This window comes from Talpa europaea (genome assembly GCF_964194135.1).
Source record: "Talpa europaea genome assembly, chromosome: 1".
NCBI classification, from domain to species: Eukaryota; Metazoa; Chordata; class Mammalia; order Eulipotyphla; family Talpidae; genus Talpa; species Talpa europaea.
The window spans coordinates 5,987,090-6,001,369 of record NC_140073.1 but is presented as its reverse complement, the minus strand read 5'-3'; the positions used below and the strand labels follow the sequence as shown (position 1 = coordinate 6,001,369).

The 14,280-nt window shown below is 52.7% G+C and overlaps 2 protein-coding genes across 3 annotated transcripts; both read right to left on the bottom strand.

The window, feature by feature from the left end:
- Positions 1–2,426: 2,426 nt before the first annotated feature.
- Positions 2,427–3,125, bottom strand: LRRN4CL (LRRN4 C-terminal like; the record flags this gene model as incomplete). Its single annotated transcript, XM_084253894.1, has 1 exon — positions 2,427–3,125. One exon carries the CDS (start codon positions 3,123–3,125, stop codon positions 2,427–2,429), a length of 699 nt encoding a protein of 232 aa, XP_084110020.1.
- A 1,333-nt stretch (positions 3,126–4,458) lies between these two features.
- Positions 4,459–13,825, bottom strand: BSCL2 (BSCL2 lipid droplet biogenesis associated, seipin; the record flags this gene model as incomplete). Of its 2 annotated transcripts, none has more annotated exons than XM_084229117.1 (11): positions 4,459–4,718; positions 4,827–4,907; positions 4,994–5,074; positions 5,252–5,318; positions 5,460–5,601; positions 6,123–6,220; positions 6,392–6,526; positions 7,331–7,474; positions 10,406–10,484; positions 11,838–12,154; positions 13,733–13,825. In XM_084229117.1, the coding sequence occupies 11 exons, from the start codon at positions 13,823–13,825 to the stop codon at positions 4,546–4,548; spliced, it is 1,410 nt and encodes a 469-aa protein (XP_084085243.1). In that variant the 3' UTR covers positions 4,459–4,545. The 2 variants fall into 2 exon arrangements, with proteins under 2 accessions (XP_084085243.1, XP_084085242.1); XM_084229116.1 differs by having other exon boundaries at positions 5,258–5,318.
- Between the last annotated feature and the right edge of the window lie 455 nt (positions 13,826–14,280).

Genomic DNA, 14,280 nt, shown 5'->3' with positions numbered 1-14,280 from the left:
GCCTGGGATGTCCTGCCTCTTCTGCGGGCTTGGTTAACTTCCAGTTATTTTTCCAGACTAGGTTCCAGTTTGCTTTCTAAGGGAATCCTATTTTGACCACCCCCTTTTCATTTTCCATCTCTAGTATGTGTCCCATTAAGTACACATCCCCTTGCTGGGTTGATCCCTTAGCACTCCACCACTCCCTTGGCTATTAGATCCCTAAAGGTAAAGTTCACTATAAATGTTTATTAGAAGGCAGAGTAATAAATTAATATGACATTGATAATATATGCACTGGAGCCTTTTTTTTTTTTTTAAAGATTTATTTATTTATTTATACAAGCGCTGGGTATAGTCAGAAGGGCGGGAGGGTGAGAGAATTCACCAGAGCCAGAGCGGAGAGCAGAACAGGCAGAAGGACCGAGGTACACTGCTGAGGGGAGCAGCGGGCGGCAGGAGAGGTCTGCGCGCCATGTGGGACCCTCCTCTGGTGACTGGGGAGCAGCTGGGGATCGAACCGGCGCCGCAGAGGCTTTGGGCAGCTTCGCAACCTAGCGCTCAACCGCTGCGCCACCCGGGAGGCCCCTGCACTGGAGACTCTTATATGATTAATTCATATTAAATCACAATAATCCATATGATGTAGATACTCACAGGAAACAGATGAGGTAATTAAGTCACAGAGCTGGTAAATACCAGAGCTAGATTCAAACTGGAGTAGTGTGCAAGTTTACCAAACCACTGTGCTAGGTTGTGAAGAACATCAGCTTTGGAGCTAGGTATCTTGGTCCCAAATCCAAACTCAATTCCTTTCTTGCAGCAGCAAAACTTTCAGAACCTTAAATTTGTCTCATCTGTGATAAGGTGATACCATGTCTTGGAATATTATTGTGAGATTAAGTGAAAGCATACAAAGCATATCTTTAATAAGGAGATAGCAGGCCATCATTATTTACAAATGAATAAATGCCAAGGAAATACAGGAGTCAAAGCAGAAAGCCGCAAAATATCCACTGCAGTGTGATAAGTGTAGTCTAGGGAAGCAATGCATTCTAAATTTCTTCTAGAAATCCCAAAAGAATCCTAAAAGAATGATGCTCTATAGTACTGCCTCTTAGATTATGTAAGAACCCTATAGAAATACAGTGTTGGAGGTTGTGCACAGCAAACCCTGGAAACAAATATTCCAACCAAAAGCAATGACTAAAGTCAATTAAGGCACATTCTCCTTTGGAAAGCTAGACAGCCTTTAACATCACTAGGGATACCAGCATAGAACATTCGTGATATATGGAATGAGAAAACATTTGTATCACTTAGGGAAAGATCTGCTCTCTTTTTTTTTTTTTTAATTTATTTGTTTGTTTGTTTTGTTTATACATGCACTGGGTATAGTCAGAAGCGCGGGAGGGTGAGAGAATTCACCAGAGCCAGAGCGGGGAGCAGAGCAGGCAGAAGGACCGAAGTACACTGCTGAGGGGAGCAGGGGTGGCAGGAGAGGTCTGCACGCCATGTGGGACCCTCCTCCGGTGGCCAGGGAGCAGCTGGGGAGCGCAGCCCGAAAGATCTGCTCTCTTAAAGGCAATTACAGCAGGAGGAGAATTTTCACTTTATACTTTTCAGTATTATTTGAAATCTGTGAGTTATTTTTATAATTAAAAAAGTTACAAGACCAGTACAAGTGATAATTATACTTTGTAGCAACTTAAACACTTTTTCTATATGCACTTGACTTCAAGACAAATTCAAAAGTACACTACCTGAAAAATAGGTGTATAGACAGGGAATTGAAAAGGATGTAATATTATTACTTTTTTTTTTTTCACTAGCTAAAAAACACAAGCTTGTCCCAGACAACAGCTTGGACAATGCCTTTCTTCTCCAGTCATGGAGAAATGGCAGTCATTTCTTCCCACTCACCTCAGACACAGGTAGATTCTGACTTAGGTGTGTGCAGACACAGCAACTAAACCAAAGGCAGAAGAAAAAAAAAGTGATCTCTGGCCCAAGATCCACTCTGCAGAAGCTTAATTTCACCACTCCCCTAAAGCCACCCAGACTGGCAGTCCTCTGAGGCTGCATGATTAATAAACAGTCAAAGCGCTAAATCTGGCCCCCGAGTGAAAAATGGCTTTTACATTTTTAAGTGGTTGGTGAGATGCTTATATAAGTACCTCTATAAAACTTTCCATATTCTCCTCTGGAAATGCCGAGCCTAAATTATTTACTACCTGGGCCTTAAAAAAAAAGAAAAGCCGACCTTTCTATCCCATCCTAAACATCAGGCCCTGAGCCCAAGCCCTGAGGTAGGTCTGGGACCTGCAAGGGTTAGGGATCCAGACCCTGGAATCAGCCTGGCCTTGGGATCCGGTAGGAATATGCAGGGCAACAGCTGGCCACCATCTCCTCTGGGATCCAGGTTCAGGAGCAGGAGCCCAGCAGCTTCAGGGCCTGGGGACTGCTCGGGCCTGGCGGCGAGGGCAGCCCCAGCGATCACGCAGGCAGAAGTGCCAAATCAGGGCTGAACAGGTCAACAGGGCCAGGGCTGTGCCCACCCCCGCGGCTGCGTGCACCAGGCTCAAGGGTCTGGGTGGCACCGTGAACTGGCTGCAGGGCCCGAAGGAAGGGCCTCCTGCACCGTCGAGGCCCTGGCCAACTGGCCCGGGCACGCTGCTTTCTCCAGCCCCGTTAGCGGCGACCACACACACAACGTAAGAGCCACCAGGCTTCAGTCCTGTCAGTTCTGCTCTGCGGAAGGTTGAGTTGAGGGGGGGGCCCTTCTGGGGAGCCCCGCTGCCTGGCCAGAGCAGCAGCCAATACTGGTGAACCGGGGAGGAAGGCGCACACCAGTGCACCACCGCCAGGCTGTCCTCCGCCACCAGGCGCACTTCACCCAGGCGCGGCTGCTCTGGTGGCAGGTCTGGGCTGGAGAGTCCAGGGCACAGGCAGGCCGTTGGGCTGGCCCTCTGCAGCTCCTTGCAGGGCACCTGCAGGTGGCGGCAGCGGTCGTAGTCACAGGGCATGGAGGGTAAAGGTGTCTCGTCTTCCTCCTCTTCCTCCAAGTTCCCAGGGGCCAAGGGCTGTGCTCGGGGAACCAAGAAGGTGACTGCCAAGAGCCCTAGAAGGCAGGGAGAGCCCAACATGGAGTCTGGAAGGGAAAGCGGCGGATTGGTAAAGACAGCTAGGCCCTGACACCTCCTAGGCCTCTTCCCTCAACAAAACCTCTAGAGACCGAAACACAACTAGGGACCCAGAAGGGACAGACACTCAGTTTGTCCACCGGCTTCCAATCTGGCTACATGCTTGGTTTCATGCAAAAATTAATCAATTACGGTCTGACAGAAGAGACAGATGTGTGAGCAACCCAGATCCAAGAACTCCAAACAGTTAATGAATAAACAGAGTACTGAGGTGAGGAGGAAATAAAAATGATTTACCCAGTCCAGGGAAGAAAGGTGGAATAATTCCGAGCTGCCGCCCAGAGAAAAGATCTAAGAGAACTAACTATAAATCAGCAACACACGCGAAAACCCAGGAAGCAGAGTAAGAAAGAAGGGATGGCGCGAACACAGGGAAGGGGGACCCAGAATCGCTACTCCCCACCTACAGGAGTCCTCACTCCCACTCCGCCCCCACCCCAGCAGCCCCTCACCAGCGGGGAGGGGGAGGCCTTGATGCAGTGGGAAACGTCTGCCAGAGTCTGCGAGGATCGGGTTGAGGGGTCCCCAGGAGCACAGGCTGCGCCGTTAAAGTTTTGTCAATGTCTTCAGTTTCACTTGTTTTGGCTCAAAGCTTTTATGCCCTTGGACCTATGATAGCACCACCTAGTCCCCCTCCCCGTAGTGCTGAGAAGAGGGCTGGGTCCTTGGAAGGCCTGAGTCATGGGGCCAGGGATGGGGAAGCCACAGGCATTACTTTCAGCTGGAGGCCAGGACGCCTGGGTTCTGGAAGGGGACTGGAATGTGGAGAGCAGCCAGGAACAGACGACGCAGGCTGAAGTCATGCGAAGGGACGAGGAGGGGAAGGAGGGCAGAGGGCCACCTGGCTGGTATCAGGGAGGAAAACAGCTGTGTGCAGCATGGGGCCTGGCTTGCAAAATGCTGTTTTGGTAAAAACCATACCACGTCCCTGGCAGTCATTTCCTGTCTTCTGCCTCCCAATGGACAGAGAAAGGGAGGGGTACTGGCCCGGGATGATGTATCCGCACTGCAGACCCGCCCTACTCGATCCCCCTCTCCAGAGGGAGATGAGATGAGTCACGCGCAGAGAGTGGGCAGGCAGGTTTCCTCCCCTTGGCCTAGCCCGGGCTAGGGAATGGAAAGAGCTGTGCCGAAAATAGTCCCGGCTCCAGAGGTCCGCCTGCTATAGCCCCTGCAAGAAACCTCTTCAGACTGGGGCCAGGGGTTGCCTGGGGGCACAGGCTGGCAAGTAACAGAGTTTTCAAATAGATTTCAAAGAGTCAGGGAAGTAGCTGGCACGAAAATAGTTTATTGGGGAGAAGAAGGGGATGGGAGAGGGAGCAGATGGGAGAGGGCTGGAATGTGGGGGCTCTGCCCATTCTCTTTAGGAACTGGAGCAGGTAGAGCGCTGGCGGAGAGTGCCCCCCGCAGGTTCAGCGCTGCCCACAGTCTCGGGGGCCGGGGCAGGGGCAGGGGCAGCGGCAGGGGCAGCGGCAGCGGCGGCAGCAGCCAGGTTGGCCTCCGTCAGCAGAGCAGCATCTTCCCAGGATCCTGAGCCTGGGCCAGGGGGCGAAAAAACAAAATCCCCAATGGAAATGAGCTCACACGTCCTCTCCCTACCCACGTCACCCGTCACCCAACCTGCCTGGACGAGGTGCCCCTCACCATCACTGGCCTCTGGTTCGAGCTCCTCCTCGCCATTCAGGGGCTGCTGATCGGGTTTCTCCTCCTCAGACAGCTGCCCCTCTGTGGCCACAAAGGAACACAGAGGTCAGCCGGGAAGGGCTCCTGGGCACGGGTAGGAGGGGCCAGCGCTGTTGCTCCCAACCTACCTGCCCCGGAGGGATCATCCGGGCCCTCACCATCCTCCGCGATGTCCGACAGCTGGTTTGGCTCCTCCTGGCCTTGGGGTCCTATGTCTCCCAAGGGAGGAGAAGACAGGGCAGGGCTAGGGTGGCCTTGCCTGGAGGCCTGCACGGCAGTGCCAGCTTCACCTCCATCAGACTGGGGCCTCAGCTCAGTGCGTGAGTGCCTCAAGCCTCAGACTGGAAGAAGCAGGGCAGCAGGAGCACCCAGGCCCCAACCACCACTTTTACCTGGCGGAGGGGCAGGGATCCTTCGCTGGCCTTCCCTTCTGTCTCTCCTCCGGATATTAACCTGTGCGGCAGAAACCAATGAGCAGCGAGGACTAGCCACCCTCGCCAGTGAGCAGGGCCCCCCCGCCCTAGGCCCTGGGGGTCCCAGCCCCCTCCACAACCAGGGGAGGGTCACGGAGGGCAAAGGGGCTTTTCGTGTGACCTGCAAAGAGAAGCGGTGGCGGGGCCAGAGGCCGCCCCACACCCACTGCATGTAGCTGAACAGCACAATGACGCTGAGGAAGGTGAAGTTGCTGGCGACCCCCACGAAGGCGCAGGTCATCGGGAAGTTGTAGAGCAGGTACCTGAGGCAGGAAGTAGGGACAGGGCAGTACAGCAGTTACCAGGGCGCGCCGGCCTTCTTGTTTCCCAGGAACACTCCCTAGGCCAATTCAAGAGGCTTTTGGTAGAGCTGGCCTCCCCTCCTCCTTCTCCCCAGACAGCGAGGGGAGCCCAGCGCCCTAAAGGGGCTGCCTGGCCCACCAGGCTCTCACAAAGGCCAAGGACCTGTGGGCAGTCCCCACTCCGCAGGACCGCAGACTCCCTTTATGCTGTCCCTCCTGAGCCACCTCCATTCCTGCTGAGCCAATGGTTCAAGATAGTAGTTCTCAACCCTGGCTGCACATCAGCATTCCCTGGGGTGCTTTCTCAAAGTCTGACATCCAGGTATGAACTAATGATGGTCCAGGTGGTCTGGGGAGGGGGCCCAGGCCTCAGTGGATTTTTAAAGTTCCCAAGGAGCCGATACGCTGATTGGAAACCCGCGGTGGATGTTAAACCTGTTACCTCTGCTTAGGACGCTTCAGACTCATCAGCGGTTCCTCACCTGAGCCCAGTGAAGTGGGCGTGGATGCGCAGGTAGGCCGCATACATCTGGATGCGCTTGCTGTGGATCTCAATAATCGCTCCGGTGGTCGGCACATACTGGGGGTGGGGGAGGACAGATCAGGCCAGGGCCCTGCTGCGGTCAGCCTTACCAGCTCAATCTGAGACCCGCTTCCTGCCTGACTGTTGCTGTCCCTCGGGGCCACACGCAGAGGCTCTGGGTTTGCAGGGACGGCTGTCTCCGAGCCACCCTTCTCTTCACCCCCTTACCGAGTTCTCTCTGTATTCTGGGTATAGCTCCACCTCCAGGAGCTGCTTCTGCTCTGCAAAGCCAAACAGGAGGAGGCTAGAGAAGACCAGCGTGTCCAGCATCTGGAGCAGGCTTGAGCGGTAATGCAGCATCACCTGGCGGGGCCGGGATGGAGACGCTGGCAACAGGCACGTCCAGGTTCCCAAGGTTCTACCCACCCCTCGAGCACCCATGGTGGTCTCTGAAGGCCGCTTCTTCCTCAGCTCCCCTACTCCTTCCATTTCATTTCCCACACCCCATCCCCACCCACTGCAAATACTTGAACAACATCCCTGCCCCATTCAACCACAGGTCTCCATTCCAGTACAAAGGCCTCTCTCCCAAGAGGCCATCGTAGGTTAAGCCCACCATCATCTCTGATCTACCTTCCCCCAAGTACTTCTAAAATACAGAGTAGACTGTTAAATTCCTATACCGAAGCTTTTAGCTCCATGTCTGTATGTTCAAGGGTTTGCTTTATGATGCAGTTATGTACATAGTTTGTGCAAGAATGGAGTCTGATGTTAACTAAACACCTACTATGTGCTAGCAAGCACTTTCCTCATTGACTGCAAACTGACCTTGCTATGAGGATTTATGATTATACCTGTTGGTAAAACTTCACGACCAAGGGGCTAAGTACATTGTCCCTCAGCTGGTGTGTTTCTGAGTGAGGATTCTAGTCAAGCTCTGTCTGGCTCCAGGATAGCCCTGTTTTCAGAGTAGCTTTACTCCTTAGACCATACCCCAAAGATGGGCATGCTCAGGGGCTATCTGGGAGAGTTTGTCTAGTTTAACAAACTGACTCCTCTACTCTGATGTGAAGTCAGAGCTAGGATGCTTAATCCTAAACCCTATCCAGGCGTTCTGACACCAGTCATCCTTCTCCACACCCTCCCAGGCAGGCCGTGAACACTTACGGAACGCGAAGCAGTAGAGATGATTCGACCACCTCGGGTGTAGCAAGAAATGGTGACCAAGAACATACCCAAGTCTTGATTCACGGGGGATTCTGGCAGCTCAAGCTCCAAGGTGACCCGGTACGGCTGTCCATACATCAGCACCTGCCCGAGGGAGCCCCCACCTCTTTTCATAACATTTTTTGAACATTGTGCTGTCCCTGTTGCCTTTCCCTTTACCCCTTCAAACATTTTGCCACAACCCCCTGGTTATTCTAACAGGCCTCTCCATTTCTCTCATCCTGAGACAGTGCTGCCCCCTACTGGCGGCCAGATCCCTCCCAGTTAAGAGCTCCCTATCCCTTGGCTCTTGATGCTCTGTTCTGAGAAAAGCTGTGTCACATTTCCTTTCCAAAAGTGAACCATCCTGTTGCCAAGTGGGCCATCTGTGACTCAGGCCTGTGTCCCCGTGAGGCCGTCCTCCCGGGCCTAGCCTGTCTTCACGGACATTATTAATTAACCCAGTGGCAGACGCGCTCCCCACCTCCCCGCCAGCTCTCACACAGTCATTGTGGCTCCAGATCATCTCCGGGCCTGGGTCCCTCATCTCGGTTCTGGTGGTGGCCCTGGGACTCGAGTGGGAAGGCCTCTTCACTAGGATTGACCTCAACGTTTTGAACATTTGCCATCAAACATGCCCTAGTTTCCCCTGATCATTCCTCTATTGCTTGAATTCTTTATTCAATGACTCTTATCCTGCAGCATGTCAGAATCACAGGGGGATGGTAAAGCCTTTGCGTTTAAACAAAGAGATAATAGCTACAAAACAAACAAACAAAAGAGGTGAAAAACCTTGCCTTAGCCCACAGTGAGGCAACTCCCAGATCTGTATGGCTGTGAGGGTACTTTGGGCATTTTATCAAGAGGGCATAATGGAAAACTATTTATCCAAACCTTATCTTTACAGAAACTCTTATTTTCTTCAGCCTGAATTATTTGATTCCACGAGGTTCCTACCCCTCTGTAAAGACCACGAGTCTAAGTCAGTTGCTTCATTGAATTCTTTGAAACATTGAAATGGGTAGTTCCCTGGGTGGTACCTTTGAGAGAAATGGGAAGTGACTGCTAATGGATGGGCATGGCTTTCTTCTTGGAGTGATGACAATGTTTGAAAATTGGTGGTGGTGATGATTGTCCAACTCTATGAATAGACCAAAAGCGAGTGAACTGTACATTTTAAATGGGTGCACTGTATTGTATAGACACTTTTTAAGATTTATTTATACAAGAACTGGGGTATAGGCCAGAGGCGCGGGAGGATGAGATAATTCACCGGAGACAGAGTGGGGAGCAGAACAGGCAGATGGACCAAAGACACTACTGAGTGGAGCAGCGGGCGAGACAGGAGAGGTCTTCCATGCCATGTGGGAATCTCCCTGGCCGGCCAGTAATCGAACCCGCACTGCAGAGGCTGCGGACAGCCTCACAGCGCCGTGCTCAACTCGCTGCGCCACCAGGGAGGCCCAATATTTACATATTTAAATACATCTTTGTGTGTGTATTTTTTTTTTGAACTAGTAATTCTGTTTAAATAAATAACATCTCCTCCAAAAGGCTACTAGGATGCTGACATCAGAATCTGCTGAGGAGAGCAGTGGGCGCGACAGGAGAGGTCTGCTGCGCCATGTCGGTTGCTCCCTGGTTGGCCAGGGATTGAACTATGCTGCAGAGGCTGCAGATTGCTTCATAGTGCGGTGCTTAACCCCTGGTGCCACCAGGGAGGCCCAGTGCCTGATTATTTCTATCCTGTGTTTTCTATTTTGACATCAGTGTCCTCTAAAGTATCACTTTTTTTTTTTTATAATTTCTGTCATCTGGTAATGGCATGAGGGTAGTCAAAACAATATGAACAAATGTTTCTGAACTATTTTCCCAACAAAGGACACCTAAAAAACAACTGTTTTGCCTTCTCAACAATTCCTCACTTCATCAATCATTTCTAGTTGGAAACACTTTGGCGCATGATCCTATTATCAAGAGCTAGAATGTTTTAGAATGAATCTCTTCTACATCATCTAATATGAGATTCACATAGTCATCAAAACCCATGATACAGCCCTCCGTCCACATATTCATCTGCTTCTAAAGCCCCACCTGAATCAAGATTGACCCTGTAAGGGCCTCCCTGGTGGCACAAGGGGTTAAGACTTCAGCACTATGAAGCTACCCGCAGCCACTGTGGCATGAATTTGATCCCCGGCCAGGGAGCTGATCCACATGGCGCAGCAGACCTCTCCCGTCTCCCCGCTGTTTCCCCAGCAGTGTATTTCAGTAGATCCACTGTTCTGTTCCCCACTCTGTCCCTGGTGAATCCTCTCACCCCTGCATCTCTGGCCTGCACCCCAGCTCTTGTATGCATAAATAAATAAATCTTAAAAAAAAAAAAAAGATTGACCCTACAAGTATCTGAAGATGAGGCTGATGGGCTGAACCATCACCTTCTGCATTTTTTGGCCCTGGTCCCAGGATGCCACTATGGAAGCTCACAAGGGCCACACTAACCCACACATTGGCTCAGAAGCAACTTCCGGAACCCATTGTTGAAAATAACTTTCAAATGATATTTAAATTCTTAGTAAGTCTGCCCAGTGAGTACTGCTGACTCACAACTCAAAAACCTCTTGTGGATCAGAAATGATGTTGCTTCTTCAAGGCTGTATAGGGAGCCTCCCCTTTCAGAGCCTCCAGTAACTTGGCTAGTACAGAAGGCTGCATTCCCATTCTGCATTTCTCAGGGTTCCAGGTTTGTTTGTTTTAGTCATGCTGGTATCCGGCTAGTCCTCTGGCACAGTAGCCTTTGTAATGACAAGTCACACCTGTCAGCCAAGAGTTTCACAATTTTATATGCAAGCTTTCAAAACTCTTGGATGGATTTCATCCTACTCCAGTGAAATATCTGACAAAACACACTCATCTTGTAGATATGGCCTGGCTGGACAATTTAAGAAGAACACTGCTAACATCTGCTGCAGGAAAGAATAATCCATGCAACTTGTTTACACTTTTACTTTAAGCTTCCTCTTCTCTCATACTCACCCGATCACGTCCAGTCTTAGCCAGCGAGACATTGGCAACAGGAAATGAGCAGAGTAAAGAGGAGGAGTCGCAGTCGGTCCTAAATGAGAACGGGGATGACACTCTGCTAAGTCATAAAGTTGGCCTCACCTGCCATACCTCGCTGGCCTCCCTCCTGTCCTGCCTTCCTTCTCCCAGAACAGGCCCCCTTCTTTCTGGTAGAGAGAGGGAGAGGAACTGCAGCCAGGAGATTTAACCAACATGATTCTTTTGTTTTCTTCCAGCTAGTTCTGCTTATTTCTTCTCACCGGAGCAGATATTCTTAAATGGGAATCTATGGTTGAATGGTTAGCTGAACAGTTATTTTTCAATATTTTAATTAATTCATTTATTTATTTTTAACTAAGGTAATATTTGCATACCCCCATCAGGTATTACCACCATAGTGCACCCACCACCCATCACCATAGTCCACCATGCTTCACTCCCTCATTCTCACTCCTCTCCCCCAGACTTGAGTGTTTTCAAAGACTCACTTGGTGACCTTGATAAAAATGTAGATTCCTGTGCCCCACCCCTAGAGACTCTGATCTGCTCTGGTCTGGGGTCTAGTATGAGAAAGCTCCTCCAAAGGGATCCACAGATGATCTTTAAGAGGCTCATGAACCCCCTCAAATTGTAGGCAAAAATGCACATGGGTGTGTGTATGCAGCACATACATGGACATGCAGGTACATTTTTATGGCAGGAAGGACAAAGCTCTCATTTTAGGAGAACCATGCCTCCTAAAAGTTTAAGAGGCTATGTCTTACAAATTACAGCACATGACCAGGGCCTCAGGGCATAGGAAAAAAAGACTTTGGGTCACTGGTAATAACGCCCTTATCAATCTGTCTTGATTGCTCCTATAGCCATTGTTAAGAAAACAGAAAAACTTGGCAGGGTTTGCAAAATGGGAAGGAACGGAAGGTCCAGGAAAGAGGCAGGGCTCTGAGAAATCACTCAGGCACCCCAGGCAACTGGAAGTTCTGGGTCTGTACTGTGCCGGAGTAGAGACGGCACCAATAAAAGTAGCGCACAAGGTAAAGCTCTCCTTTCCCAAGACCTCCTCTCCTGGAGGGCAGGTTAGCTCTGAGATGACACAGGGATTGGGTTTGCTTGAGTGTCTAGTGGTCCAACCAAAGATCTGCTCCAACCCAAACAGAACTGACCCTCATAAGGGCAGTCCAGAAGAGGAAACTTCACCCTTCCTTTCAGTAACCAGAGGTACAGCAGGACCCTAGAGACCTGCCAGCGCAGGTTTCCTCCAGCCTGGGGCTGTGAGAGGTAAGAAGTCATATAGACCACTATATTCAACATTCTCCTGAAACTGGGGTTTCCCCCAAACAAACTCTCAGGGCCCTGTAGCAGTTCTCTCACACAATTCCTCTACTTTGATAGAAACCACTCTCACCTGTAGTAGAAATTCACTGGGCTGAGGTGGCTGACTGTCGGCATGTAGGAATAGTAGAAGGAGCCGTAGAGGAAAACAGACACCCAGAGCAGGAGGAGGATGGTACAGAAGAGCACCCCAAACTGCAGCAGCAGCTTGCGGGCACGGCCTGCCAGGACATGGCCTACCTCCTGGGCCCACAGTAAGGCAGGTACTGGTGGGTCACCAACCATGGCAGGCTGTCCAGGGGCTCTGGCCCCAGGCTCAGGTCTTGCATTCCTAGCAGCTCTGCCACCTGGACGCCACCCCTGGCCATGGGGTGAAGCAGCTGGGGGTTCCTGGAAAAGGACAGAGAGGGAGAAAGAATGGTTCCTCTCTGGGGGGAGGTGGAGACAAAAAGGACAAGCTTGCTGGATAGGCTTTGAGGAACCAGAGTTAGCAGGACACAGCAAAGTCTTTGTTTCATGTGGCCTTTCTCCAAATGATTGCTTCCTCAGTCAACTATCCATGCCCCTTCCTCCGTTGTGCTCTCTGGGTCCCCCATGCCAGAGATCCTCAGTTGAAGTCATCCTTAGGCCACTTGATTCTGGGCCAGGCCACCGTGATACTCATCCACCGCAATACATAACAGAGGAAGAGCACCTCAAAATTCTTACAAGGCGCTTTACACGTACGTGACACCGAATCCAGACTGCCAGGTGATTGCATGGAGAGAAGGCGTGACTCGCCTAAGGTTGCACGACCTGGCTCAAAGCCAGCAGCCCAGGCGCAGGCCCAACAGCCCCCCACGATTCTCCACTGCGTCTCCAGCAGCGCTCCCCGACCGAGCGGCATCCTTTGTCAGGCAGCGCACCCTGCAGGACCCCGCCGCTCTCCGCCAGCCCTTGCGGCTCGGCGGTCGGCTCGGCGCCCAGGGCCCCCACCTAGTCGCGCCACCATGGAAACCAGCCCGCCGGCCGGCGCGGCTTCGCGGACTCACCAGCTTAGCGCGCTGCCGGGGCAACGGGGAAGGGACTTCCGCCTCCTGGCCAGTCCCGCCCACTTCCGCCCAGCGCCTTTATAGCCCAGGGCCGGGGCCCAGCGGGGGCGGGGCCGGGGCCCAGCGGGGGCGGGGCCGGGGCCCAGCGGGGGCGGGGCCGGGGCCCAGCGGGGGCGGGGCCGGGGCCCAGCGGGGGCGGGGCCGGGACCCAGCGGGGGCGGGGCCGGAGCCGGGCTGCGGGGTTCCCCGCCTCCTCCTGCTAGCCTCGGGCCCTCTCTTTGGTCCATTACCCTCCCCGTTTCCAAGACCAAAGGGGGCAGGCCCCTCCCTTCGGTTCCCCAAATATGCCCCAGGGCGTGTTGTAAGCAGCAGCGTCCCCTCGAGGCTGCCTTCCGCTCACACTTTCAGCACCGGCCTTAAATGACCACCCCCCCAAAAAAAGAGGGGGGCAAAGACGCTGAATCCAGCTATCGCTGATTTTTATGGCCGACGCGGCCCCTGGGCCCCGTAGGCGTCCCAAGGGGCGTGCGCGCGCCCCGAGAATGTTGCAGGCGGCGGGAAGCTGCGCAGCTTGCTTGCGGCGCCTGCGGGCAGGCTGGCCTTTCCGCGTTCCTAAAATGTGTAGCATTTCAGCTCCGAGTTTGGTGTCCTGCTCTTCTGATGCGTGATCGACTTCCTCTCCCTTAGATTCCCTACAACGCATCACCTTGGCAGGCGGGTGGCACCTGCCATTTTGTCTATAGTTTTTCACCCCAAAAAAGATCCCTCAGAGGGTGAGATCAGTGTTGTGTACGTCTTTGCATCCCCCACCCCACCGAGCACAACGCTGCGGGTGTGTGTGTGGAGGGGGATCTCTTAAACCGAACCTCCCACCCCACCCAGGCAGGCCGTCTATTTCCAGAATCATCCACTGACTATCCCCCCAAATGCTCCCTACCTCTTCTTTGTCCGATCCTTTGATCTGGTCTCCGCATGACTCTTTCGCTCCAGCTTCACCTTCTTCTCTTTGGTCTGCCATTTCTTTAGACATCTCCCTGACGTACCTCGCTGCCCCTGGATCGTCCACTCGAGTCACTTGTGGCTAGACCATGAAGTGGTGATCTAGAAGCTGAGACCTGTAGCTCGTCACATTTTCCTGGGTCTGAGGAATGGAGGGTCCCTGGGAGAGAAACGAAGATTCAGGTGCTAAATGCTGTGTCAGTGTAGAGGGAGGAGGGGAGGAGGGGGGCGACTGCCCAGCTGATGTCAGATTTTCAAATGAGCAGGGTCCCCCGCAGCCAGTACAGTCTTCACTGCAGGGGCTGTCACAGGTCCAGACCACCCCATCTGAAGGGGGAGTCGGCCTGGCCTCAGCTCCTTCCACCTCCTTTCCGGGAAAGCTCTAGCCCAAACTCAGGCTGCCTGCAATGGGGGAGGGGCAGGTAGTGAGACAGTCACAGTTGGGGGGGGGGGTGCGCAGGGGCTGCAGGCAGCAGCCAGGCTCCC